The sequence below is a fragment of the Oryctolagus cuniculus genome, chromosome 7 (genome assembly GCF_964237555.1).
Source record: "Oryctolagus cuniculus chromosome 7, mOryCun1.1, whole genome shotgun sequence".
Taxonomy (NCBI): Eukaryota; Metazoa; Chordata; class Mammalia; order Lagomorpha; family Leporidae; genus Oryctolagus; species Oryctolagus cuniculus.
The window spans coordinates 140,030,283-140,056,634 of NC_091438.1; the positions used below are offsets into that span (position 1 = coordinate 140,030,283).

Here is a 26,352-nt window from a genome sequence, read left to right on the forward strand (position 1 = left end):
TCCCTCTTCCAAGCCAGCCCTCTGCTGTGGCCAGGGAGTGCAGTGGAGGATGGCCCAGGTGCTTGGGCCCTGCACCCCATGGGAGACCAGGAAAAGCACCTGGCTCCTGGCTCCTGCCATCGGATCAGCGCGGTGCGCTGGCCACAGCGCGCCGGCCACAGCGCGCCGGCCGCGGCGGCCATTGGAGGGTGAACCAACGGCAAAGGAAGACCTTTCTCTCTGTCTCTCTCTCTCACTGTCCACTCTGCCTGTCAAAAATAAAAAATTAAAAAAAAAAAAAAAAGAAAGGGCATTTGTTTCTGAACGAGCAATAAAGAAACAAACGATTTTTCCTTGAACTTGGCAGTGGCTGTTCCTATTCTATACTTGTCACTAAGGTATCTCTTTCTGACTTTATATACATCTATACAAAATTTAACTTGAGAATACTTCCTGTTTACCCCAGGACAATTTCACCAAATTAAAGAACATCTGCATCTTTGATAACCTTAAATTAGTTTTAATCCAAAATGTGATAAGTATTTCATTGACAATCAGGAACACTGCTTTTAGGTATTTTTAGATTAAGTGGCTAATCTGTTTTACTAATAAGTTGTATATTATTTCAGACTTTTAAATAAGACTTGCTTCTGCAATCAATTTATTAAAATCCACTGACTCAAGAAATACCTAAAATACATTTTTTAAAAAGATTGATTTATTTATTTGAAAGGCAGAGTTACAGAGAGGCAGAGGCAGAGAGAGACAGGAGGGGGGGTGTCTTCCATCCACTGGTTCACTCCCCAGATGGCCACTAGGCTGATCTGAAGCCAGGAGCCAGAGCTTCTGGGCCTCCCACACAGGTGCAGGGGCCCAAGGACTTGGAGCATCTTCCACTGCTTTCCCAGGCCATAGCAGAGAGCTGGCTAGGAAAGAGCAGCTGGGACTTGAACCAGCACCCATATGGGATGCCAGCACTGCAGGCAGCCGCTTTACTGCTAAGCCACAGCACTACCCCCTATGTGGGCTGGCAGGCTTAAAAATACATGGTCTGCAGTTTCAAATAAAATTGTCCTTATCAAATTCCCTGAATCATGCTCAATTTACAATTTAAAAATCAGTAGAGAGGTTGGAAAAATAATTTCAAGGTAATATATATTTCATATTTTTGAAAGTTTTTACAAATAAAATGAACACATTAGAAAACCAAATACATGATACATATCAAATAAGTAGACGAAGAAAATTTTGATTTGCCTTATCTGGGAGTAAGTTGAGTGTGTGCTGATAGGGGTTTATATTGCTTCAGATATGTGTGAGTATTACAGGACCAAGAAACTAAATGACCCCACCCCATCCTGTGTTCAACACTCTTCATCTCCACTCCCCATCCAAGCGTTACAGAAATGCAGGCCAGGACCACACAGGGCATAGCGATCACCAGGGGCCCAGATAGCATTTTGGGCTGATGGGTAACCAAGGAAACCATGGCTATCTATGGAGGGTCTCTGCTGCCTGCCCAAACATGCTTGTTGGTTATCAGCACTGGCCTGCCAGGACCTGCTCTCTGAAACTAACCAGACTGGGGGAACGTGGGACGAGTCACTTCATCTGCCTATAAAATGGGTTGGGTCCCTTTAGCTCCCAAGTGCTCTGACTGAACGGCCCTGTCTCCCTCCCATCTATCCTGATTTCTAGGTTATGAACTCATCCACATGGCCAGGCAAGAGCCAATCCAGGGACAATGGGCTCCTGCCCATCTCTCACAGTAGCGAAACCTTGTCTATCTTATTGCACTGGATCAACGTAATGGGAAGTAGTTATTGCCACTGCTTTAATTTTATTTTTAATTGACAAATAATAATTGTATCTGTTACATATAAATTTAAAATTATAAAACCATATATATTTTTTCTAAAGACTAAGATATGCTAAAACAGTCACAATATTTTGACATACTTGAATAAAATAATTAACAATGTTAGTGTCTACACCCACCATGTCTGGAAAAGGCAGGAAGTTTCAAAAACTAAACAAATTGCTTATAAATAGTGTCCCAGAGCTAGAAGTTTGCTGGACGGTTAGGACCACAGAAATACCAGCTTAGCCCAGAAAGCCTTCTCTGAGGTGCTGCAGCCAAGTGCTCCCAGCCCCGCGCCCTGTGTTCTTGCCCTCCTGTCACACTTAGCACATTGTGTTGTCACTGTTTAACCACCAGTCTCCGACCGCACACCGCAAGTCCCTTGAGGGCAGGGATTTTGCTGGTTCACTGACCTACCCCTAGTGCCTGGCACCTAATAATTAGAGCACCACAAACAATGGTTGGATAGCTGCAGAATAAATAACCCTCCAGCCATACTTAGTGATCTTCCAGAAGCAACAGAAGCAGGCAGGGGTAGCACCACACGTCATAGCAGTAAAAGGCACTGTGACCAAGAGACCAGTGTTTGCTGGCAGCCGGGTGGACACAGGTTCCCATCAAAGGATGACTGATGGAATCCTCAGAAATTCTCATTTGATAATGTCCTTAGAGTATGACGTTCCAGACTCGCCACAGCACCAAAGGATACATGACATTCTGATGGCACCATTTTGGCTGATTATCCAATTCTTACACATAACTCGGCAAAATGGGCCAATGGTGCACTAAAACACAAGCAGCTGAGCACAAAGAATGAATACTATTCAAGACAGGAAAACGAGGCGGTGTTGGCAACATTTTCGTAGGAAATTCTTCCAGGTACATTTATGGCAATTAGGCGGAATATCTATCGTGAACTCGCTTAGCATACTGTTTGGTAAAGGATTAATAAAATCTATTCCCCTTCTGTGTGAGAATTTGACTTTTGGTAAACTTTTGTGCTCTGTTCCCCTGACAACCTAATGAAGAGTCATGTGTCAGCTATGTTGCTAGGCAACATTCCATGTGGTAGAAATGACCCCTAATCGATAAATTGCATGTGCACTGGCAAAACAATAAATACCAGATAGGAAGCCACAGCTTTGGGCTTCCCTGAGTACAGTGACCCTTGGAAGAGGCCTGTCCTTCTGGGTGATCCTGGAAGCTATGTCTATGCAGTTGTTACAGGAGACGCTTGCTTGTTGTGGGGCAAGCGGCTTTTGGGCGAGGGCAGCGTCCATATCGGCCTGATGTGGATCTTTGCCCCTCAGCTGTGCCACACGGACAGCTGCAGGGACTCTCGCAGAAGATCTGCTTCTGTGTCTGCCCTGCTGGCCAGCTGTGCCTCCCATCCCGTGTCCTCTCCAATGTCTGTGACGCCAGGTGTGGCCACCTATGAGCCTGAATGCTTGCCAGCACTCAGTGAGCCTGAGGAGACCTGCAGGGGACTGCAGCACTATCGGCCTGTGTCTTGGGTAGTGGTAGAGGCTGCTGCACAGGACTTCCGTGAAACTGTCTGGCGTGCTTTTCTGCTCCCAGAAAACATCTTGATCATATCCTGCACTGTCTTCCTGCTGGGTAATCCATACTCATTACAAGTCATCAAGACAGGTATCTCAAACTGATGCCTCCCTTCAAAATCCCCAAGCTTTCTTCCTCCAAGCACATGGTCCCTACTGTGACCCCTCCTGATTTCTAATTAACTATTGACAAAGGTCCAAAAACCAAATGATAGATTAAAAAATTGCTCCCCCAAACCATAAGACCATTCTTGTGAATGAAATATTGGCTGTAGCAAAATCATCCACGTGGAAGCTCAACACTTGCTAAATACGCTCCTTCCGTGGGGAAGCTTCCATATCATCTGGTCACACAAAGTCCCCTTTTAAAAGTAAGGCAAGTCAGAAACCAGCCAAACTATTCCTGCCTCAAAGATCTTTTCACCTGCCTTTGAGAAGCATCGTCTGAAGAAAAGAATTCAAATGTCCGGTGTTACAACGAAGGGTTTGAGGAACACAGTCCTGGCACATACAGCAACCAAGAATCAGTGGAAACATGGTCCATCCAAACGAACAGAGTGCCTCCTTTTGAGGTTAGAAGAGTGTGATCCCATAAAAGCACTAAGCAAGCTACAAGACACCAACAACAGGAAGTGCAATGGTAATGCTCAAAACAGTGTAATAGGAACTTCACACCCAGCCCAACCCTGTGTCCCCACCCCCACCCCATCAAGCTAGATTTCACGGAAGTGATTCTATTCTCAATGCACAAGGAACACACAGGAAAGTCATATAGGTCCAAGTGAACGTGTGAATTCAGTTGACAAAAGGCCACTCGCGTCTCCCTGCTGCTTTTAGAACTGACGCAGGCAGCCCTACCTGTTGTCTTCCTCCCTGTGGGGTTCATGACAACATCCATTAAGGGCAACAAAAAGCCAGTATTCTGAACCGCCAGAACACTCAACTTCACAACACTGTGCCGGCAGCAAAGTCAGTAGCCACCAAAATATTTACATCAGAGTGGCATCTTTCTGCTAGCTGATCAGGAATTCTGATGCCCTGCGTCACTTCTTGATTATTACAGTCCTGGGTCTTATTTACACGCTTTCCTGACCCTGTGGAAAGGGGCTCCCATCCCCCCAAAGAAACGACTGCCCAAGAATGCCACCTGTGAATGCCATTACGGGAAAGAATCCTGTCTACTGTGAGACAAAAATATCCCTTTGTGAACTTGGACCGACTGCACCAGAAAGATGCGAGAATAGAAACTAAATCACTTATAATCTGTGTTGGGCCCAACTGTGAATTCACTTATAAAAATATCCCTGATTCTATGCATGAAACCTGGAAGACTTCATGACTGTAAATACCGACCACCAAAAATGTGAATGTAACTTTGGCGGGTGACTAGTTTATGATCCGGTCATTCAGACACGGGAAGTGAGCTCCTTTGAAAGTAGCAGAATCCAGCGGTCCGGTGATCACCAATGACGGCTGATATTGCGTAAGTTACACAAACTAATCAGTCAACCAGGAGGGCAACCATCTGAGACATTATGGAAGAAAGAGACTCATTTAAATATTAAACTTCATGTTCTGTTTTCTTCCCAGTGATTCTGTGACTTAAAAATTTAACAAAATGATCGGAGCCTAATACCAGTGTCTGAATCATAGTCAGAGTTCCCAAGTTTTCACGGCACAAACCGAGATCAGACCTTGGGCAAGCTGTGAACCATCTGTCCTCAGCAACAGAACGCAAAGTGAAGTTCACTCTATTTAAAAAGTCCTATTTTCTCTTACAGCAGAGTTTCTCAACCTCCATACTTTCGACATTTTGAACGAGGAAATTCTGTGCTGGGGGAGCGGCCCGGGTCCTGTGGGATGTTACGCACTGACCTTGGCCTCCACGAACCAGGTATCAGCAGCACGCTGTCCTGCGCAGTAGCAACTGAGGACCTCTCCAGACATTGCCAGAGGTCTTCTGGCCCAGGCAACATCAACCTGCAGCGAGAGCTGCCATCTTACACAGCATTGCTAATGTAAAATTTTTCACCTGGTGATTTGAATGGATCACAGCGTTACTGAAGAGGCTCCTAGGTCAACTGGAGAAAGTCAGCCGAGAAGTTAACCACGAGGTAGAAGAGTCACATTCAAACATCAGAAATAATTTAAACAAAGCAAGAACAACTATGGAACAAAACTCCTCGCAAAGTAAATCTTTTACACATCCAGGGATGTTTGCCTTTTGCTAAGATCCCTCTGTTAAAACAACTGTTAATATTTTCATTTCAGGTAAGAAAAGCATTTGCGGTCCCTGATTAAAGTGTAACAATTGATCCAGAACAATATTTTACCAACTACCTGTAGGAAAAGATGAGCTTTTAAACTGCCAGTCTTGCAGAATATGGTCCTACTGAGTGTACCGGTAGCCTGCCTTTTTCTATGTGACTCCCCAGATGACCTCACCCGGAGCAGTGCACGCCCTGTTACAGCAGACAAGGCCGCGATCACACGTGTAGACGCCACAGTGTTACGAGAGTGTCTGCACGCTTAGTCCTTGATTTCTGAGTTTCCCTTGTCCTAGATCCTTAGAAAATAATCCCCCCTTCTAGAATTCTGATTACTGTTGAGAAGTGAGATATCAACCTTTTCTAACTCTTCAACAACTAACATTTACAAGACAATTTATAACGGCATGTATTTATGTATGTATTGTCTGAGAAAGAAAAATGATTTAACCACCTCTTGCAACACAGCTCTTCTAAAGTGAAAGGGGAAACAGGAGTTTTCTTTTAAAACCTACTTGGGCACTTTAATACAAGACTTGCACAACATGACGAAAGTGCCTTCCGTTACATCCTTAATCCCTAATATTTCCTGCCCTTTGGTCCCTCAAAGAATTCAGCCTCTCTTGCATACAGCTGCAAAGTGGGTGAAAGTGACGTTTTAAGAAACCTGTTTCAGTAACCTTCTCTTTCCCTCAAGGGAATCTTTTAAGAGGTGAATAATCCACAAATATACGGTCTAACACTTTTCCTCCAATTAAAGTTTTAGGCATGCACTTAGTAAAACAATGTCAGGGCCAGCCATGCTTCCGGGATATAGGGCAATGGCTTTTGAAGTGGCTGGAAACAACAGGGGGACACTTAGAGTTTTCCCCAAATGTCCTGTTGCAGGCTCACAGGACGGATTATCTGCGTGCGTGCAGAATTGTCAGAGAGCAGACTAGACAGGGAAACCGCCTCGTCCTGCTCTCAGGCTCCTCTTCCCAGGGCTAACTTAAAACTGGCCAAGCCAGGGTGCGCTAATGAGCCTTTTGGTCCACGCCATGCTTGTCTGCACCTTTAGAACTGCGGTTTTAGATTTAGAGAGCGCCTCTCAGGATAGGGGAGCCAGACAGCCCTGCCTGCTTCCTGGGGGTCACGCTTTCCCTTTACTCCCCTGCCAGAGCATTAAACTGCGGAACGCAATGGGGGGGCCTGGCAGAGGTAAGGCCGACCCGAAACGTGCTGCACCCTTGCCCATCTTTTCTGAGAAAGGAATGTAAGGGACTGAGACCGCGCAAACGCGAGTGAGAGGGTTTCTTATCTTCCCATGCAGAGTTTGGGTGCCCAGGAGGAACCCCGCGGCCTGGGGACCAGCCTTGATGATTCACTCCGAACTCAGGAGGGGCCAGGCCAGCCCTCAGAAGCCGAGGGCCCTGTACAAGAAAGTGATGCGTCACAAAGTCCAGCCTCTGGCACGGAGTCTATCAACAATGCAAACAACACAACAGGGAAAACGTGTTTCTCTCGATGCCACCAAGTTGGACAAATGGTGGCTTTCAACCACAGGACAGGCCACAACAAACACTAAGACATTCCCCCCGCCGATCTGTCGCTACGTGAGTGTCTCTCGGTCTGGGAAGCCGGGTCGCACTCGTGGCTTCTCATCCGAATCATCTCCCGCGGGCTCGTTCTCCTCACCCGACTCCACATAGATGGGCCAGTCATTGTCCGTGTCGCTCTTTTCCAGGCTCCCGGAGGAAGCTTCCACGAGGCTGAGGTTAACGGGCATCAAATCATCGTCCTCATCACGCATGTCTGCGACACAGGTGCAGCTGTCACAGAGCCCGAAGCGCCGCAGCCCCGGGGACAGGTGGCTCATGAAGGTCCTGCGGCAGCCCTTGCAGATGATCGGACGGCTGGATCTGTGCACCTGTAATCACAGCTGGCACGGTCAACGTCACAAAGGCTGTGAGCCGGGCTCTACGAGGTCCCAGGTGACCGGCGCCCACCCTCCCCGGTCCCCTACCCCCTGTCAGCCTCATCTCTCGCCACTCTCCCCTTGCCTTCTCTGTCACAGCCTCAATCTCACCAAGATCCTTTCTATCCCAGGGCCGCATATGGAATGTTCCCTCCTCTCCATCACCGACCCCTCAGCCCTTACTAATGCCTTCCAAAGAAGTCTTCCTTGGTGCTCTGAACCAATACCAGTATCCTTCCAAAAGTTTGGAAAATGGAACTAAAATATAGATTTGGGTGCAAAACTTTTGAAATTCAATAACTGCTTTTTCGCAACAGGCATTTTCCCGTGTGTATTCTCACCTATACTTTTTGTGGGTGTACTTCTCACAAATCACTAGACTCCAGCTCCTAGAGGGCAGGGATGGAGGGTGTCTCACTCATGACTGTGTCCCCAGTGTTTGGCATGTTAAGGGGGCTCAGCAAACCGAGCTGGATTTCAGACGTGTTTTTTTCACGTCCCTTGGATTGGTTGAGTATGAGGAAGGCAGATTTGCTGGAGTGGACGTGTGCCCCCCAGAGGTGCCAGCAAAGTCTTCACCCCTGACTTTTTCCACTGCTAAGGGCTTGGCTTACTTATATGAAAAGCTCTGCACTGGAAAGCTGGTCTCCTCTCCCAGACAGCTTCTCCTAAGGGCAGCGACCTCAGGACTCCTGCTGGGCGGAGAGCTAACTCCTGACCTGCGCACTCTGCAGGAGCTCCAGCCAGTAGGGGCTCTGTGAGTCATTCGGAGCCTCTGTTTGGTTTGGTTTTCCAAATATTTATTTATTTATTTGAAAGGCCAGGCCTAAGCAAGGGGTTGGGAACTTCACTGGGTGCAGGGGCCCAAGGACTTGGAGCATCTTCCACTGCTTTCCCAGGCACATTAGCAGTGAGCTGAATCAGAAGTGGAGCAGCCAAGATGCGAACCGGCACCCATATGGCCACTGGCATCACAGGTGGTGACTTAACCTGCTAGACCACAGTGCCAGCCCAAGTCTTACACATTCTAGACCCTTATCAGATACATGCCTCTCAAATATTCTCTCCTATTCGGTGGGTTTCACATTCTGGGGAGCATCCTCTGAAGTTCAAACTATCTTTATTTTGGATTTTCCAAAGACTGATTGCCATGCTCAAAGACGATCATGAATGCAAGGTCTTTCTCTGCTTTCTAGCTGTTGGGACTCACTAGCTCCCCATGTGAGACTCCTGGGAGCCGGCTAGGTGGAGGGAAGAGCCCCTAGGGCTGGAGCTCTGTCTGTCTGCTCTCCACTCTCCATGTGACTGCGCTTACCTCTCCTCCACCCCTGGTGCTGCTGCTGGGTGGGACACAGAGAATGTGGCTTGCTTTGGGCGTCACATTGGTGGGAAGACACCCACCGCCCCCTAACCAAGTCCTGCTGTTTTCATCCTTATGACAACCATCCCTGGCCAGAAGCTAAACTTTCTTGATTTTGCCCCATAGAAAAACTAGTGCAAAATTTCACTTTCTCTAAGCAACGCCAGCCCAGCTTTCATTTAGTAGCAGAAACCTTTGTTCAAAAGCATCTGAAAATACCCCAGTGGATGAAGAAGAGAAAGCCAAGCTGGCTTTGCCCTTCATTAGAGAATACAGCGCCCCACCCTTGGCCGTGGCCGGTGGACACTTACGCTCAGGGCGTGACTGCGCAGGTGCTCCTGCCGGGTGAACCTCTTGCCGCAGGTCTCGCAGGGGTAGGGCCGCTCTCCCGTGTGCGAGCGGATGTGCCGCTTGAGGATGCCCTTCTGCTTGGCAGTGTAAGGGCAGAAGGGACACCTGTGCAGCTTGATGGGGACCACCAGCACATCACCTGGGGAACCCAACGGATTGGTTTAGCGATACTGAAGCAGTGCCGACCCAGGCTGGCCTCCGATGCGTGGGAGCTGGAGCTGGGGAATTCCGTGGGCACAGAGAGGGAAGATAGCAACTCCACTGCCAGCCAACAGCAAGGCAATGTGTGTGAGTCCAACTCTGTCTGGCTCCCGCCCAGCCAGCGGGCAAAGTGGGCTCTGATATAAGGTCACAAGCAATGTGGTAAGACACCAGCCTTTATGCTTCTCTGTGACACAGTTAGAAACACATCTTATATTAAAACCTCAGAACGCGGAGCCGGTGCTGTGGTGCAGTGGGTTAACACCCTGGCCTGAAGCGCCGGCATCCCATATGGGCGCAGGTTCTAGTCCCGGCTGCTCCTCTTCTGATCCAGCTCTCTGCTGTGGCCTGAGAAAGCAGTAGAAGATGGCCCAAGTCCTTGGGCCCCTGCACCCATATGGGAGACCCAGAAGAAGCTCCTGGCTCCTGGCTTCGGATGGGTGCAGCTCCAGCCGTTGTGGCCATCTGGGGAGTGAACCATTGGATGGAAGACCTCTCTCTCTGTCTCTACCTCTCTCTGTAACTCTGTCTTTCAAATAAATAAAAAATCTTTAAAAAAAAAAAAAAAAAAGGCCGGCGCCGCGGCTCACTAGGCTAATCCTCCGCCTAGCGGCGCCGGCACACCAGGTTCTAGTCCCGGTCGGGGCGCCGGATTCTGTCCCGGTTGCCCCTCTTCCAGGCCAGCCCTCTGCTGTGGCCAGGGAGTGCAGTGGAGGATGGCCCAGGTGCTTGGGCCCTGCACCCCATGGGAGACCAGGAAAAGCACCTGGCTCCTGGCTCCTGGCTCCTGCCATCGGATCGGCGCGGTGCGCCGGCCGCAGCGCGCCGGCCGCGGCGGCCATTGGAGGGTGAACCAACAGCAAAAGGAAGACCTTTCTCTCTGTCTGTCTCTCTCTCTCACTGTCCACTCTGCCTGTCAAAAATAAAAATAAAAATAAAAATAAAAATAAAAATAAAAATAAAAATAAAAATAAAAAAAAAAACTCAGAACGCACAAGTACCTTAATGTGGATAACAGGAAAAGCTTCCTAAAACAACATCCATGATGATGGTGTCCATTTTTTTTTTAATTTATAGTGTTTATTAACTTATTTGAAAGGCTGAGTGGCAGAGAGACAGAGAGAACAAACCACTGGTTCACCCTCCCAAATGCCTGCAATAGCCAGAGCTGGGCCAGGCCAAAGCCAGGAGCTTGGAACTCCATCCAGGTCTCCTGTGGGTGGCAGGGACCCAGGCACTTGAGCTGTCAGCTTCTGCCTCCTGGAATGCATATCATGGGGCTGGCATTGAGGCGTAGTGGTAACGCTGCCACCTGGGAAGCTGGCATCCCACAGAGCCAGCCCCAGTGTCGGCTGCTTAAGCCCCGCAGCTTGTGGGCCCCTGGGATGACTACTACAGACTCCCTGCATTGATCTCATCACCTCCAGAAGTTTGAAAAATCCTGTGACGATGGGTCAGTCCCCTGGACCAGAACTCACTCATGCTTTCTCAGAGCGTAATTACTAAGACTTTCTTCTGAGCAAAAGCTTTGCTGGGTTGTAGACCCTAAATTGTCTGGAATTCATATTAACTCTATCTGAAATCATCAAATATCTGGGAATTCACTAGACTTTTTTTTTAAATTTTTTTGACAGGTAGAGTTATAGACAGTGAGAGAGACAGAGAAAGGTCTTCCTTCCGTTGGTTCACTCCCCAAATGGCCCCTATGGCCGGTGCTGCGCCGACCTGAAGCCAGGAGCCAGGCGCTTCCTCCTTGTCTCCCATGCGGGTGCAGGGCCCAAGGACCTGGGCCATCCTCCACTGACTTCCCAGGCCACAGCAGAGAGCTGGACTGGAAGAGGAGCAACCGGGACTAGAACCTGGCACCCTTATGGGATGCCGGCACTGCAGGCGGAGGATTAACCAAGTGAGCCACGGCACCAGCCCCCTTCACTAGACTATCAACTTTTTTTCTCACCTTACAACCATTAAGGTAACAACGTGACTATCACCCACATGTGTAAAAACTGCTCCTCTCATGTTTTCTCAGTCAGGTTTATTACAAATTCCAAGACTAGGTCCTCCACCCACACCTTTCAGGATTTACAGACTTTAGTCATGTTATAGCCCATATGAAGGAACACAAGCTTTCCAGGCACAAAAACCTGGGTTCAAGTCCTGCCTCTACCACTTACCAGCTGTGTGTCCCTGGACATCTTACTCAACTTCTCTGTGCCCTTTCTTCATCTGTAAAATAGGTATGTTAACAGTTCCCACCTCATGGGAACAGGGGAAGACTGATAGGAAATAACTCATAAAACACAGCACCTGGCACACAGCAAGCACTCCTAAGTGCTAGCAATTTATTTTTTCTTTTTTCTTTTTTTTAATTTGAGAGGTGATAGAGTTACAGACAGAGAAGGGAGAGATGGAGAGAAAGATCTTCCATCTGCTGGTTCACTTCCCAAAATGGCTGCAACAGCTGGAGCGGAGCTGATTCGAAGCCAGAAGCCTCCTCCAGGCATTTGGGTCACCTTCTACTGCTTTTTCAGACCATAGCAGAAAGCCGGATCAAAAGAGGAGCAGCCAGGACACAAACCAGCACCCTTATGGGATGCCACTGCCGCAGGAGGTGGCTTGGCCCACAGCGCCAGCCCCATTGCTAGCAATTTCTACCATCATCATGATATCCTCAGTGTTTTTTTTAAAGAATGGTTTATTTATTTGAAAGGCAGAGTTATAGAAAGAGGAAGGGACTGAGATCTTCCAACCACTGCTTCACTCCCCAAATTCATCCAGGTCTCCCACGTGGGTGCAGGGGCCAAGCACTTGGGCCATCCTCTGCTGCTTTCCCAGGCGTGTTAGCAGGAAGCTGGATGGGAAGTGGAACACCCAGGACTCGGACTGGTGCCCATATGGGATGCCAGCGCTGCAGGTGATGGCTTAACCTGCTGAGCCCCAACAGGAAGTCTTCAACTGGAAGTGCAGCCAGGATTCAAACTCAAGCCCTTCGATACAGGGTGTGTATGTCCCAGCAGGGTCTCAACTGCTGTGCCAAATCCCTGGCCCTCCTGGCATTTCCCCATCAGTGAAGCAGTCCAGGCTCTGTGCCAACACTGGAGGAACTCTCTTCCCCGGGACCACCTCAGGGGCCCTAACGGGGCTCTGTCTTTCCCAAGATGCTGCAGAAAGCAGGGCGAGCCGGATTCCAGGCGAGAGCCCACCTGTCCTTGACGGTAGGGTGCAGCATTTTCTCTTCAATTTCTAGTCCCACCCTGATCATGCCTAACATTTTGTATCTGGAGCAATTCCAAAATCTCTCTCTCTTTTTTTTTAAAGATTTATTTATTTTTTACTTGAGAGTCAGAGTTACACAGAGAGGAGAGGCAGAGAGAGAGAGGCAGAGAAAGAGAGAGAGAGAGAGAGAGAGAGAGTGAGTGAGTCTTCCATCCAATGGTTCACTCCCTAATTGGCCGCAACGGCTGGAGCTGTGCCGATCTGAAGCCAGGAGCTTCTTCTGGGTCTTCCAGTGGGTGCAGGGACCCAAGGACTTGGGCCATCTTCTACTGCTTCCCCAGGCCACAGCAGAGAGCTGGATCGGAAGTGGAACAGCCGGGACTAGAACTGGCGCCCATATGGGATGTTGGCACTTCAGGCCAGGGTGTTAACCCGCTGCGCCACAGCGCCAGCCCCCCCAAAATCTCTTTCTAGGATAAAAGCAACAACACGGGGCTCACTCCTCTGGCACGGTGCAGTCCTGTCAATCATCCCCATCAACTGGGCACTATCCTATACACTTCTTCCCAGTTATCTACAGAAATGAATGGACCTGGCCTACACCCTTGGGGAAAAACAACTGTAGCTACTTCTCCACCAGAAAAGCGTGACCGACCTGGACCCTCCCTTCCTCTTTTGCGATCTGAGTGCCTCAACACAGCGGTTCCCGCAGAGTCGTCACTGCTGCCTCCCTGGGTCTGCACTGGTGGGAAGGCGGAGTCTGAAGCTGGAGCCGGGTATCGAACTCACGTACTCCAAGGTGGAACACAGGCATCCGAACTGTCGGGCCAGCAGGCTGCCCCCATCACTCTCGATTCTCTTCCGACCTTATTGGCCCTGCTTCCTCAGTGCCCTCTGTCCTGACCTCTAAATGTTTCTGCTTCCTAGGATTCAGTTCACAGGCCCCTCATCTTCTCCTTCCAGGTCTCTAAGACAATGGGAGATACAGGTTTTAGGTTCCATGGATCCACCCTTGATTCCCAAGTTCATATCTCAGTTCCGACTTCTCCCCAGAACTCTAAACTCACATACAGAACTGTGTACCAAACATCTCCACTCGGGTATCCAACAGGCATCCCAAACATGCGTTGGAATCAGCTGCTCGAGCTAGACACGTCAAGGTCATCCTTAGTTCCTCTTTTTCCCATGCTGCTCATCCAAGCCACTGGCAAGTCTGGTCAGCTCTGCTTCTAGCTGCAGTGTAGGGGCAGGTGTTGTGGCATAGCAGGCTAAAACGCTGCTCACGATGCCAGTGTCACATATCAGAGCGCCAGTTTACATCACAGCTGCTCCACTTCCAGTTCTACTTCCTGCTAACGCACCTGGGAAAGCAGCAGAAGACAACCCAGGTATCTGGGCCCCTGCCACCCACGTGGGAGACCAGGATGGAGTTCCAGGCTCCTGGCTTTGGCCTGGCCCAGTTCTAGCTGTTGTGGCCATTTGGGGAGTGAACTAGTGGATGAAAGATGTCTCTCTTTTTTTCTCTCTTCCTCTCTGCTCTTCTGCCTTTCAAATTAATCAATCTTAAAAAAAAAAAAAAAAAAAAAAAAAAAAAAGATAGCATAGCCATGACCCAACCAAACCTCCCCTCTCCCGCTCCCTCCCTGAATCAGGGGCACGTCTCTCACCCGGGTCGCTGCAGGCTCCCCCCTCCAGTGGTCCTCCTGCTTCCACTCTTGCTCCTCTACAGTCTATTCTTCATGCAGCTCTAAGAGGATCCTTTGTACATCCAAGTCATCGCAAATCACTCCAAAGGCCCAGCCTTGTCCAAGCCCTGGGACTACACCCCCCCCCCCCCCCCACACACACACTCAGCTCACTCCAGCCGGGTCAGCCATCTTGCTGTCCCTTTTGTTCAGCACCAGGGCTGACTATGCAGCTGGATCTCTGCACTTTGCTCCTCCCTCTGCCTGGAATGTTCTTTCCCTTGACATCTGTGCAGTTTGCCCTCACTTCCTTGAGGTTTCTGCTCAAGATAATTTGTTAGAAATGTCTTCCCTGGGACCGGTGCTGTGGTAAAGCTGCCACCTGCAGTGCTGGCATCCCATATGGGTGTTGGTTCGAGTCCCAGCTGCTCCACTTCTGATCTATGACCTGGGAAAGTAGTAGAAGATGGACCAAGTCCTTGGGCCCCTGTACCCACATGGGAGGCCTGGAAGAAGCTCCAGGTTCCTGGCTTTGGATCAGCCCAGCTCCAGCCATTGCGGCCATTTGGGGAGTGAATGAGAGGATGGAAGATGCCTCCCCCCCCCACCCCTGTAACTCTGCCTTTCAAATAAATAAGTTGTTAAAAATAAATACATAAAAAAATTTGAAAAATGAAATCAAGGTGTCTCATAGTAATGAATGAAACAGCGGATCTCTCCTTATTTAAGAGACTTTCACTACTTGGTAAGAAGAGTGGCCTAGAAATACGACTCGCTAACTTCTTGGCTTGAGGTTCCACTGTCCGCCAGTGGCAGACAAGCTGACTTCTGTCCCCAAGACACCGTGCAACAAGAGCAATCACATCTGCTGAGAAGAGTCTAGGTCTCCCACGTGCACAGGACTCAGTACCACAGGTCAGAAAGGGTCCTGGGTCCACACGACAGCCCTGCGTGAAGGGCAGGGCAAGGCCATCTCCCCATCTTACAGATGGCAGAGCGGTTCCCAGAGGCTCAGCGACTTGGCCAGGGCCCTGCTGCTGGCTCCTGGAAGACATGGTGCTTCCCATGCCTCCAAACTGCGTATACTCTGGTGGCAGAGGGAACACAAAGGTGCATACGTGCGGCAGCAATGCCCTGTATACAGCTGGTGCTCAACCAATAACCATGGTGGTGGTGGTGAGCCTGGTGACAACGATGGTAGTGACGCTGACAATGCTGATGTCGACCACAGGAATGCAGACCGCGAGGCCCAGGAGGTGCCTGGTGAGTGGCGCGCAGGGGGACACATGCTACGGGAGCTCACCTGAGTCTTCTGCATACCAGTCCGTCTGGACGTCCATCACGGAGCTCATGGCCACGCCTGCACCGTCTGGTCTTCCCTCCAAACTCCGGGGAAAGCCATGGTCCCCGTCGTCTTTGCTCTGGACGGCACCGTTGTGCAAGAGGGCCTCCAGGAACTGCTTCACGTGGTAGTTCCCGTAGGCCAGGTCCACGGCCTGGCTGCCCGGCAGGCCCTCGTCCACGCGGGCCAGGCCCAGCGGGGCAGCGTACTGCTGCAGCTGTTCAGCCGCTTCCACCTCCACCCCGTCGGCTCCGAATTCCACCTTGGGCCCCAGCCCTGTAGCCTGCGCTGAGAGGTCCTGGCTGTCTTTCACCACCAGTTCCAAGGGGTGGCAGTCCCCGCAGTCCCCGCAAGGGGGCTCTCTCGAGCAGTCCACGCTCCCCTCTCCCTGGACCGGAGAGGACACCAGGCTCTTCTTGGTTCCACACGAGATTCCTTCCTTGCCAGAACCCGGGCTTCCGCTGTCCACCTGCTGAGCAGCAGCGGCGGCGGCCGCTGCAGCTGCTGCCGCCGCCGCCGCGGCCACCGCTGCCGCCACCGCAGCCTCCTTCTCCATCTTCCGGCAAATATCCAGGGAGGACCTGATGTACGCCTTGCAGAAGTTCACCACATCGTTCATCTGCAGGTAGCTGGCGGCCGACATCACCTCGATCACGTTCTCCCCACACAGGTCCAGCTTCCCGGAGTAGAGGAAGTCCAGGATGGTGGAGAAGGCGTCCGAGGTGACGATGTCCAAGGAGGCGGTGCTGTGCCGCCCGCTGTCCTGGATGTAGTGGATGAGCAGGGCTCGGAAGTAGCCGCTGTTGGCGAACAGGATGTTCCTGTGGGCCTTGAAGATCCGCCCTTCCACGATGATGCTGCAGTCGCAGAAGAAGTCCCTCTTGCGCTGCTCGTTCAGCTCGCCCAGGAGCTTGGCGTGATAGGATTGCATCTCCATCTCTCCGCCGGCGGCCGCCGCGCCCAAGGGGCCTGAGTCTCTGCCAAGAGATCTCAGCGTGAATTCACACATCCCACCTAGACCGGCCCAGATGCATCCACCGCTGCCCATGACCCCACCGAGCTCAGAGGCTCCTGCAGGGAGCATTCCCAGGGGACGCACAGAAGGCCTGCTGGAGGGGCTGGCCACACCCCCAGCTCTCCATCCTACCTGGCCCTGCCAAAAGGGGATCCCTCCACCGGAAAGACAGATTCCACAGGGCCTAGGCGTTACTGGCACAGCCTGGACTCATCAAAGAGCCACCACACAGGGTGACCATCTGGCCTGGTGGTTAGAATGCTGGCACCCGCATGGGAGAACCTGGATTGGACACCTGGTCCTGCTCTTGACTCAGCTTCCTGCTAATGCAGACCCCAGAAGACAGTGGTGAGGGCTCCAGTGCTTGGGCTCCTGCCGCCCTCCTGGGAGACTTGGATTGCTTTCCCAGACTAACTGTCCCCCCCCATTGTGGCCATTTGGGGGAGTAACCCAGCAGATGGGAACTTCTCTGGTTCTTTGTCTCTCTGGCTCTCAAATGAACACATTTTTAAAAAATTAAAAAATAGGCCCACCACAGCCCTGTTAAATGGCAATTTCGACCTAGCTGGTACATATTTATGTCGAGTGATAGGGTGGGTTTTGAAACTAGAGAACCAGTTAGGGAAGGGAAGGGTGTGGAGAGGCGCCTCGGTAAGCAAACGCACGGACAAGCTGCACAGTGAGAGCTGACAGCCAGGAGAACCCAACAAGCCTGTAAAAAGCACACCTAGAGGTTTTCTCAAAATATCAGCCTGAGGTTATTTAGCTAAGGGTATTAAAGGTGCCCACACATTCAAAATGCCCTGAGGGCATCACCAAATTATAGCCCAGGGCTAAAATAAATGGGCTTAAGGGATCGAAAAGATTTCCATATTTTTATGCTCATTTTAAACTCAAGACAGACGTTTATGTCATAATTTGGGGAACTTTCTCATCCAAAGTGGTTAAAGTTAACATTCTGGTTCAAACAGGAAAAGAATTGTCAGATACCTGGAAAAATTGTATCTCCAGTTACTCAGCCCTAAAATGTTCATAGGCCTGAGTTCCCCTGCCATCTCCCTCCTCCTGGCTCACCAGTCAAGTCTGCTCAGCAGTTCTTGCTACTGCTGGACAAGAAAATACAAGAAAAATAAAAATGCTTCCTTTTTAAAGGATTTATTATTTGAAAGGCAGAGTAAGAGAGAGAAAAACAAAGATATTCCATCTGCTGATTTACTCCTCAAATGGCTGCAACAGCCAGGGCTGGGCCAGGCTGAGGCCAGGAACCTGGAACTGTATCCGGATCTCCCTCATGGGTGCAGGGGCCCAAGGACTTGGGCCATCTTCCACCACCTCCTAGCACATCGGCAGGGAGCTGGATAGGAAACAGAGCAGCCAGGTCTCAAACCAGTGCTCATGTGGGGTGCCGGTATTGCAGGTAGAGGCTTAACCTGCTATGCCAAAACACTGGCCCCTTTTTTCTTTTTTTTCTTAAAAAAATTTACTTATTTGTTTATTTGACAAGTAGAATGATAGAAGAGGAGAGAGAGAGAGAGAGATCTTTTAATCCCCTGATTCACTCCCCAAATGGCTGCAACAGCAGGGCCAGGCCAAAGCCAGGAGTCCAGACCTCCATCCACTTGGACCACCTTCCATTGCCCCCCCAACCCCCACCAGGAACATCACCACAGAAGTGGTTGGAAGCTGAGCAGCCAGGGCTCCAACATGGGATGCAAGCATTGCAAGCAGAAGCTTAAACACAGTGCACAACACTGGTCCCTAAAATCACATTTTTCAGTGTGATATTACCCATTGTTGGTAGCAACATAACGAATTCCATTTTAGAGGGGAATTTGGCAATATTGATCAAAAACTTAAAATGTACACACTTTTTGCCCCAGTATGTCCATTGGATAAATTTACTATTTTTGATATATTTTTAAAAATACCCAATGGCAAAGGAAGACCTTTCTCTCTGTCTCTCTTTCACTGTCCACTCTGCCTGTCAAAAAAAAAAAAAAAAAAAAAAAAAAAACCACATCAAATTGGGGCTGGTGTTGTAACTAGCAGGTAAAGCTGCCACCTGCATTGCTGGAATCCCATATGGGTGCCAGTCCTAGACCCGCTGCTCCACTTCTGATCCAGTACCCTGCTAATGCTCCTGGGAAAGCAACGGGAGATGGTCTAAGTCCTTGCGCCCTTACACCCATGTGGGAGATCCAGAAGAAGATCCTGGCTACTGGCTTTGGTATAGCCCAGCCCTGGCCATAGTAGCCATTTGGGGAGTGAACCAGTGAATGGAAGATCTCTCTCTCTCTCTGTGTGTGTTTCTTCCCCTCTCTGTGTAACTCTCTCAAATACGTAAATCTTGTTTTAAAAATATATCAAATTATAAATTTGGAGGTATCCATTGCATCAGGTTTTTGTACTAGTGCAAAAGTAGAAACAATGTGAATGTCCATTAATAGGGGAAAAGTTACATTAATGATCTCACAGTCACACAGTAGAGTGTTATTCAACTGTGAGAGCTGTCAGAAACAAAATGAGGGATAGGCCCCAACATAAAAGAAAACAAGATAAAGAAAGCCAGCACTTATTCAAGGAGGAGTTCTCACAGGTATGGCTGACAAGAACTATCACAAAAGACCAGGCCAGAACCACGCCTTGCACAAGAAATACTCCTGCAAGGACTTGTGCCCAACAACTGGCTGTGCAGCCATCACTGCTGTTATTACTAATCCTTGCAGCCAAGGATTGTGGTTTCAAAATGTTTTACATAATCCTCACTTTGCTCTGAAGAACTTCCCCCTTGGGGTGGGTCGCGGTGGCACAGAGGGTAAGTCCCTACCTGGGACACCCACATCCCACCCATCCTGAGGGCCTGGTTGGCATTGTGGCTGCTCCACGTCCAATCCAGCTTCCTGCCAACGCATACCCTGAGAAGGTTCCTGTCACCCATGTGGGAAACCCGGATTGAGTTCTGGACTCCTGGCTTCAAGGCTGTTTGTGGGAATCTGGGGAGTGAACCAGCCGATGGAAGATCTCTTCAGGTCTCCCTGCCTTTCCCAAAAACAAAAACAAAAAGCTTCCCTATCTCAACCTCTTTGAATAAGCACATAGTTTACTATGGCACACATATTCCCATTGCAATGCTACTCCCAAATAAACATTAATATTTGGAGAATCCCTTTGTTAGCCAGGTTGTTACCCAGAATTATCTGTGGTAGGGGTTGGTGCTGCGGCATAGCAGGTTAAGCCACTGCATGGGATGCTGGCATCCCATACGGGCACTGGTTCCAGACTCAGTTGCTCCACTTTTGGTCCAGCTCCCTGCTAATGCACCTGAGAAAGCAATGGAAGATGGCCCAACTGCTTTGGGCCCCTGTACCCATATAGGAGACCCAGAAGAAGCTCCAGGCTCCTGAGTTGGGCCTGGCACAGCCCTGGCCATTGCAGCCATCTGGGAAATGAACAAGCAGATGGCAGATCTCTGTCTCTCTCCTTCTTTCCCCTACCCTCTCCAAAAAAAGGGAAAAAAGAGAATTACCTGTGTTCATATGAAAATGTCACTAAGACATAATAAAAAGAGAGGGCAAGATCCAAAATAAAATATGCAGTGTGAACCCATTAAGATATGCGTTGGTGGTATATGTGTATAATGTTTTCAGTAAATTATACAAGAGTTAACAGCAGATACCCTTGGGAAGCGGGACCTTCACTTTTCATTTTAAACCTTCTTGTAGAGTTGAAATGTTTTACTGTTCATGTATTCCTTTTTTTTTTTTTTTAACTAACAATCAAGGGGTAGGTGTTTGGTATAGCAGAGACAATGCTTGGGACATCAACGTCCTCTAACAGAGTGCCTGGTTGAGGCCCTGGTTCTGCTAATCCAGTGTCCTGCTAAGGCCCAACTTGGGAGCAGCAGAGGAGGCCCAAGTACTTGGGTTCGTGCCACCATGTGGAGGCTGAGATTGGGCTCCAGGCCTCAGCCTGGTTCAGCTCTTGGGGTGATCCTGTGAGACTGCCTGCCTAGCCCACGCAGGTTAGCCTGATCCTGGCAGGTGGCGGGAGCCCCAGGCACATTTCCCCCACCTCCGCTGCCTGTTAAAGGGCCCCGTAATTGCCAATCAGGTAAACTGCTCGCTGGTGTGGCCCAGGCCCATCGGGAAAGCTACGTGACCTTCAAGCTGATTGGAGAAGCATAGCGGCACCAATATCAGCTCTATCCTATAGAATTAGTGTTGCCCTGAATTAGCCACGCCCCCTCTGCCTGCCCTTTAAAAGGTGTCCCTGGTCGTTAATAAAGTGGATATGTTCACCAAAACTTGTCTCCGGTGTTTCTTGTCAAAGAACGCCATTGCCCCACCATCCCACAATGCGCAGGCCTCGCGGGTCGAGTGTGTAAGCTCTGGCTGTTCTGGACATCTAAGGAGTGAACAGATGGACAAAAAGATCTCTCTCTCTTTCAAATAAATAAATAAAAATTAACAAGGAAAAAAATTAACTAGGAGAAAAAGGTGTCGGTGAGGGGCAGGGCTGAGCAGTAAGGAGTTGGCAAACCAGGGAGGTAAGTTCTTAGCTTGCAGAACCGTCGACCTACCAGGCCTCTTCCCCACTACTCCTATCTTCTACTGAAAGATGTTCCTTGCAGCGACAGTGTGACCCCAAACCCATTCCCTTTGGCTTTCTCACTGCAAACAGGGATCGTACTGGGTCATGCAAATAATACTTGACTTTGCAAAAGTCTATCCATATACTTTGTCCAAAGCTTTCCCCAGTCCTCACTTGGTATAGACAGAGGAAATATTCACCCATCTCAAGTCCCCTTGCCTTCAGTGTGTTCCTGGGACGAGGTGTGGGACGCCACTTCTCCCAGAAAAGCAGCCCACAGGGGAGGCAGCTCCCAGCAGCACATTTAGCCACACTCAGCCAGGGACCCTCCCAAACCTTCCCATGCTTCCAAATCAGTTCAAATGACGAGCTACGTATGTGTACGCTGGCTGACACGAGTTAGGTTCCAGGCATAGAAAAATTAACCCAAGGCAGTGTCTGTCCTCCAGGACACGGCAGATGTCACCACCACACCTGGAATGCAAACCCCTACACGAGGCTGAGGGCATTCTAGCCAGATCACACGCCTGCCTTTGTTCACGGGCCAAGGGTGGCTTTGAATTCCACTGATTCTCACGAGACTTGGAGAATAATAAAAGCCTGCTCCTCAATTGCTAACATTTATCGAGCACTGCTCCTAATGAAGCACCGTGGAAACCACCAGCATATTAATTCTAACCTCACAATAACCTAGTACAGCAGACACTACCACTACATTCTCTTGGGCAAAGAAAGCCAAGGTTCAAAGATACAGACGCAGGGGTGGGCATTTGGCCTCATGGTTAAGATGCCCCATCCCATGTCAGAGTTCCTGGGGTCCAGTCCTGGCTCAGTCCCTGGCAGCTCTGGGCTAATGTGCACCTTAGGAGACAGCAGGTGATGGCTCAGGTAGTTGGGTCCTTGCCACCCATGTGGTAGCCCTGGATTGAGCTTCTGGCTCCTAGGCATTTAGAGAGTGGACTAGCAGATGGTCGGTCTGTCTCTCCGTGTCTCTCTGTCTCTGTCTCTCTCTCTTTCTTCCCCTACCCTTGTCAAACAGACGCAAACATTTATAAAACAGAGAGGACATGCCCAAGCTAGGGTTTGGAACCCAGGTCTGACTGCTGATTCCAGAGGTGATGCCCGTATCCCCTAAGCAAACAGGTTTCCCCAAACCGTCTAGGACAGCGTGCCACGGGCTGGGGAAGTCACTCCTTTCTCCCAGGCACGGAGTGGAGAAGGACCTGGGAAAAGAGTTTCCCACAGGAAGAATTTCAGGGCAACTCCATCCTTGGCTCGCCTGCTAAAACGCTCAAGACAGGGATCTTCCGTGGTCCAGATAGACGACAGCTGGAGGCCATCGGAACAGGCTACTGAGCATGGCCCTCGGCCCCCGAGGCCTTGCCCCTCTCGCGGCCTCCCAAGTGCCCGTGGCTGCAGTGGGCACTGCCCCAGTTTGGCCGAGCCCTGGCGCCTGGGAGCCGTCCACCATCGGTGTGAGTAAGCCCCTGGACCCCCGCCTGGCTGGACGACGCGATGGGCCAATGCCAGCAAAGGGGGTGAGCTGGAGCCGAAGCAGGGGGTCTGTCACCCAGCGCAGGCTCTTGCTAAGAGGGTCCCGAGAGTTGCCAAGGCCGGGCGGTCCGAAACCTGCTGACCCAGAGCAGGCAACCGAGCCCGCTGCCCTCCCCCAGCCAGGACAGGCCTGCGGGGTGCCCGAATTCTCCTCAAACCAAGAGAAGTGGCAGCGCGAACCCGCGTCTCGGCTCTCACCTTCCAGCTGGGTCCAGCCTCTCCACCAGCGAGCTGCGCGCACCGACACGCCCCCCTTTCATTCACCTGGCGCCCCCTCCAGTGAGAGGCGGGGCGGCTGACCAATCGGGGAGGAGCTTGGGTTCCTGGGGGCGGGCCCTTCTGCCAGCAGGTTAGTCAATGGCGCTGGCGCCTCCTCCGGAGGATGCGCTCTAGAGGCTCCAGGGTCCGGAGGGTGACGGGAGTTGTGGTCTCAGCGCTCGCTCTGCGGGTGAAGGCATAGTGGAAAAGACTACAAGTACCGAGAGGCCCCCTGGGGCCAGGACCCATGCCTGTGAGAAGGCTGCGTCTCGCTTTGATCTTCGGAGCCCCATTCGAGGGACTTGTGAGGGACCGGCCTCCCTGTCCGGAGAGCGACCAGCGCGTTGCGAGCGTGAATGCAGCCCGGAGAATAGGCGCCGTGACTTGTCAGCCCGCACACCTTTCCCCCCGCAGCGACTGGAAAGGAGTGAAATGCTTTCGCCTGCTCGACAGGTTTTTATTGCGCACCTGTAGTCGTGGCTGCAAAAGACAAACACAGCTCTCTTCCCTTGGCAGGCACCGGAGTTCGAACACGCCGGTGAAACCGTCCAATAGCGGACACGCTGCTAGAGAAGAGTTCGGGTGCGTTCCGGGACACCTGTGCGCACCACAGGGCAGGTAACAGCTCTGGGGAGCTGAGTGCGTTCGCTAGGGCTGCTGCACCAAAGCATCACGGGCCGGGTGGTGTAGATCATGGACATTTATTCTCTTGAAGTTCTGAGGAGTAAGAAACCTGTGAAATCAAGGTGTGGGCAAAGTTGGTGCCATCTGAGGGCTGTGAGGGAAGATCTGATCCAGGACTCTCCCTGACTACCGGACCAGTTTCATAGCCACATAGCATTTTCCCTGTATACGTCGGTGCGTCCAAATGTCTCCTTTACATTTTGGGGGAGGAGGGCTGGCTCTGTGGCATAGCGGGTATACCGCCTGCGATGCTGGCATCCCATATGGATGCTGGTTCATATCCCTTGGGCCCCTGCCACCCAAGTGGGAGATCTGGATGAAGCGCTTGGTGCAGCCCTGGGGAGTGAAACAGTGGATGGAGGATCTCTCTCTCTCTCTCTCTCTCTCTCTCTGTCTCCTTTTCTCTGTAATTATGACTTTCAAGTAAATAAATAAATAAATCTTTAAAAACTTTTTTTTTTTTTAATTCAAGAGAGTAGAGAGAGTGCTTGCCTCCACCTGTTGGCTAACTCCCCAGATTCCTGCAAGAGCCAGGGCTGGGCAGAGGCTAAAGCTGAGAGCTGAACTCAATCCAGGTCTCCAACGTGAGTGACAGGGACCCAAGTTCTTGGGCTAGCACTTTCTGCATCCCAGAGTGTGCCTTAGCAGGAAGCTGGAACCCAAAGCAGAGCTGGGACTGGAACCCAGGCGCTGTGATTAGGATGTGAGCATCCCAAGTGGCAGCCTGCCTGCTGCACCACACGCCTACCCGCGAACATCTCCTTTTTGTACAGACACCAGTGTGATTGGATTTGGGGTTCCCTCTACTCCAGTATGGTCTCCTCCTCACTAAGTACAGCTATAATGACCCTACTTCCAAATGAGGTCACATTCTGAGATAGTTAAGACTTCAGCATAGGAACTGGTGGGAGGAGGGGGACATAATTCAATCATAAAGGGAGAGGTGGCCAATAAACTTAAGAAGGAAATAGAGGAAGTGTGATGGCAAAGAATTCTAACAGGCAACAGCAAAGGAAGATTCACTGGAGGTCAGGGACGGCTTCTCACACTTGACCTTGCAGCTGAGACTAATGAGGAGGAGTGAGCCAGGCTAAGGCGAGGAGGGCGTGGAGCATTAGAATTAGGACAAAGCCTCTGAAGTAGACCAGTGGGCCTCTAAGGAGCAGGAGGGTGGGGGGTGGGTGACAGGCAGACCAGTTTCAAGGGCATGCGACTGTGCAGCCAAGAATTAAAAGCTCCCCAGGGATGGTCTCCTGGAGGATGATCAACCCCATCTTCCCAAAGGGAAGTGAAAAGCCACTGCAGCAGGCTCCATTTGGTTCCTTTATCTATTCCTTAGTTGCTTTTCAAAGAAATCAAATTATTGATTATTTATTTTCATAGAACCCTCTCTCTATTAGCTGACAAGTTATTCAACACTGGTGGATGTTGGGAGATAGCTTGTGCGTAGAACTTGATCTTCTGGAGTGTGACAAAGGATACCTTTGTGAAAACCTCTAGCATTTAGGGACAAATTTTGAATATCCACAGAGTGGCTATTTTCTTAAAAAGATTTATTTATTTATTTGAAAGAGTTACAGAGAGGCACAGGCAGAGAGAGAGAGAGAGAGGCAGAGAGAGAGAAAGAGAGAGGTCTTCCATCTGCTGGTTCACTCCCCAATTGGCTGCAATGGCCAGAGCTAGACCAATCCAAAGCCAGGAGCTAGGAGCTTACTCCAGGTCTCCCACATGGGTGCAGGGGCCCAAGAAGTTGGGCCATCTTCTACTCTTTCCCAGGCCTAGCAGAGAGTTGGATCAGAAGTGGAACAGCTGGGACTTGAACTGGCACCCATATGGGATGCTGGCACTGCAGGCGGTGGCTTTACCTGCTACGCCACAGTGCCAACCCCCATAGTGTGGCTTTTACAAGAAAAGAAACCCCTACCCCTAACATCAGGGCATGGTCTGGCATGACAGAAACATTAGCTCCATCTGAGTGAAGGGAAGCTGTTGTAGATGACTCAAGTGCCTAACGGTGCAAATACTTGACCCAGGATAGGCTACTCATGATGTATTCCTCATCAAACCACAACTGTCCTCCCACTACAGGCATAGGGCCCAGGGGCAACCAAGTGGAGTGAGTAGCACACTCCCTTTCAAGGCAAGGCAATGGTTTGTGTGAGAACACGGTAGGAGAGGAATGTATGATGTGCCGTTTCCTTTTTCTTTTACGATTTATTTATTTATTTATTTGAAAGGCAGAGTTACAGGGAGAGAGAGGGAGAGACACAGATAGAGAGGTCTTCCATCCATCGCCGGATTCTGTACCAGTTGCCCCTCTTCCAGGCCAGCTCTCTGCTGTGGCCCGGGAGTGCAGTGGAGGATGGCCCAAGTGCTTGGACCCTGCACCCCATGGGAGACCAGGAAAAGCACCTGGCTCCTGCCATCGGATCAGCGCGGTGTGCTGGCCGCAGCGCACTGGCCGCAGCGGCCA

At 50.5% G+C, this 26,352-nt stretch overlaps 1 protein-coding gene across 1 annotated transcript; it reads right to left on the minus strand.

Moving 5' to 3' along the window:
- Positions 1-1,117: 1,117 nt before the first annotated feature.
- ZBTB8B (zinc finger and BTB domain containing 8B) lies at positions 1,118-23,228 on the minus strand. The gene is made up of 4 exons (XM_002720672.5): positions 23,136-23,228; positions 15,740-16,755; positions 9,295-9,473; positions 1,118-7,575 (listed from the first exon to the last, which is right to left on the minus strand). The coding sequence occupies exons 1-4, from the start codon at positions 23,195-23,197 to the stop codon at positions 7,258-7,260; spliced, it is 1,575 nt and encodes a 524-aa protein (XP_002720718.4). The 5' UTR covers positions 23,198-23,228; the 3' UTR covers positions 1,118-7,257.
- Between the last annotated feature and the right edge of the window lie 3,124 nt (positions 23,229-26,352).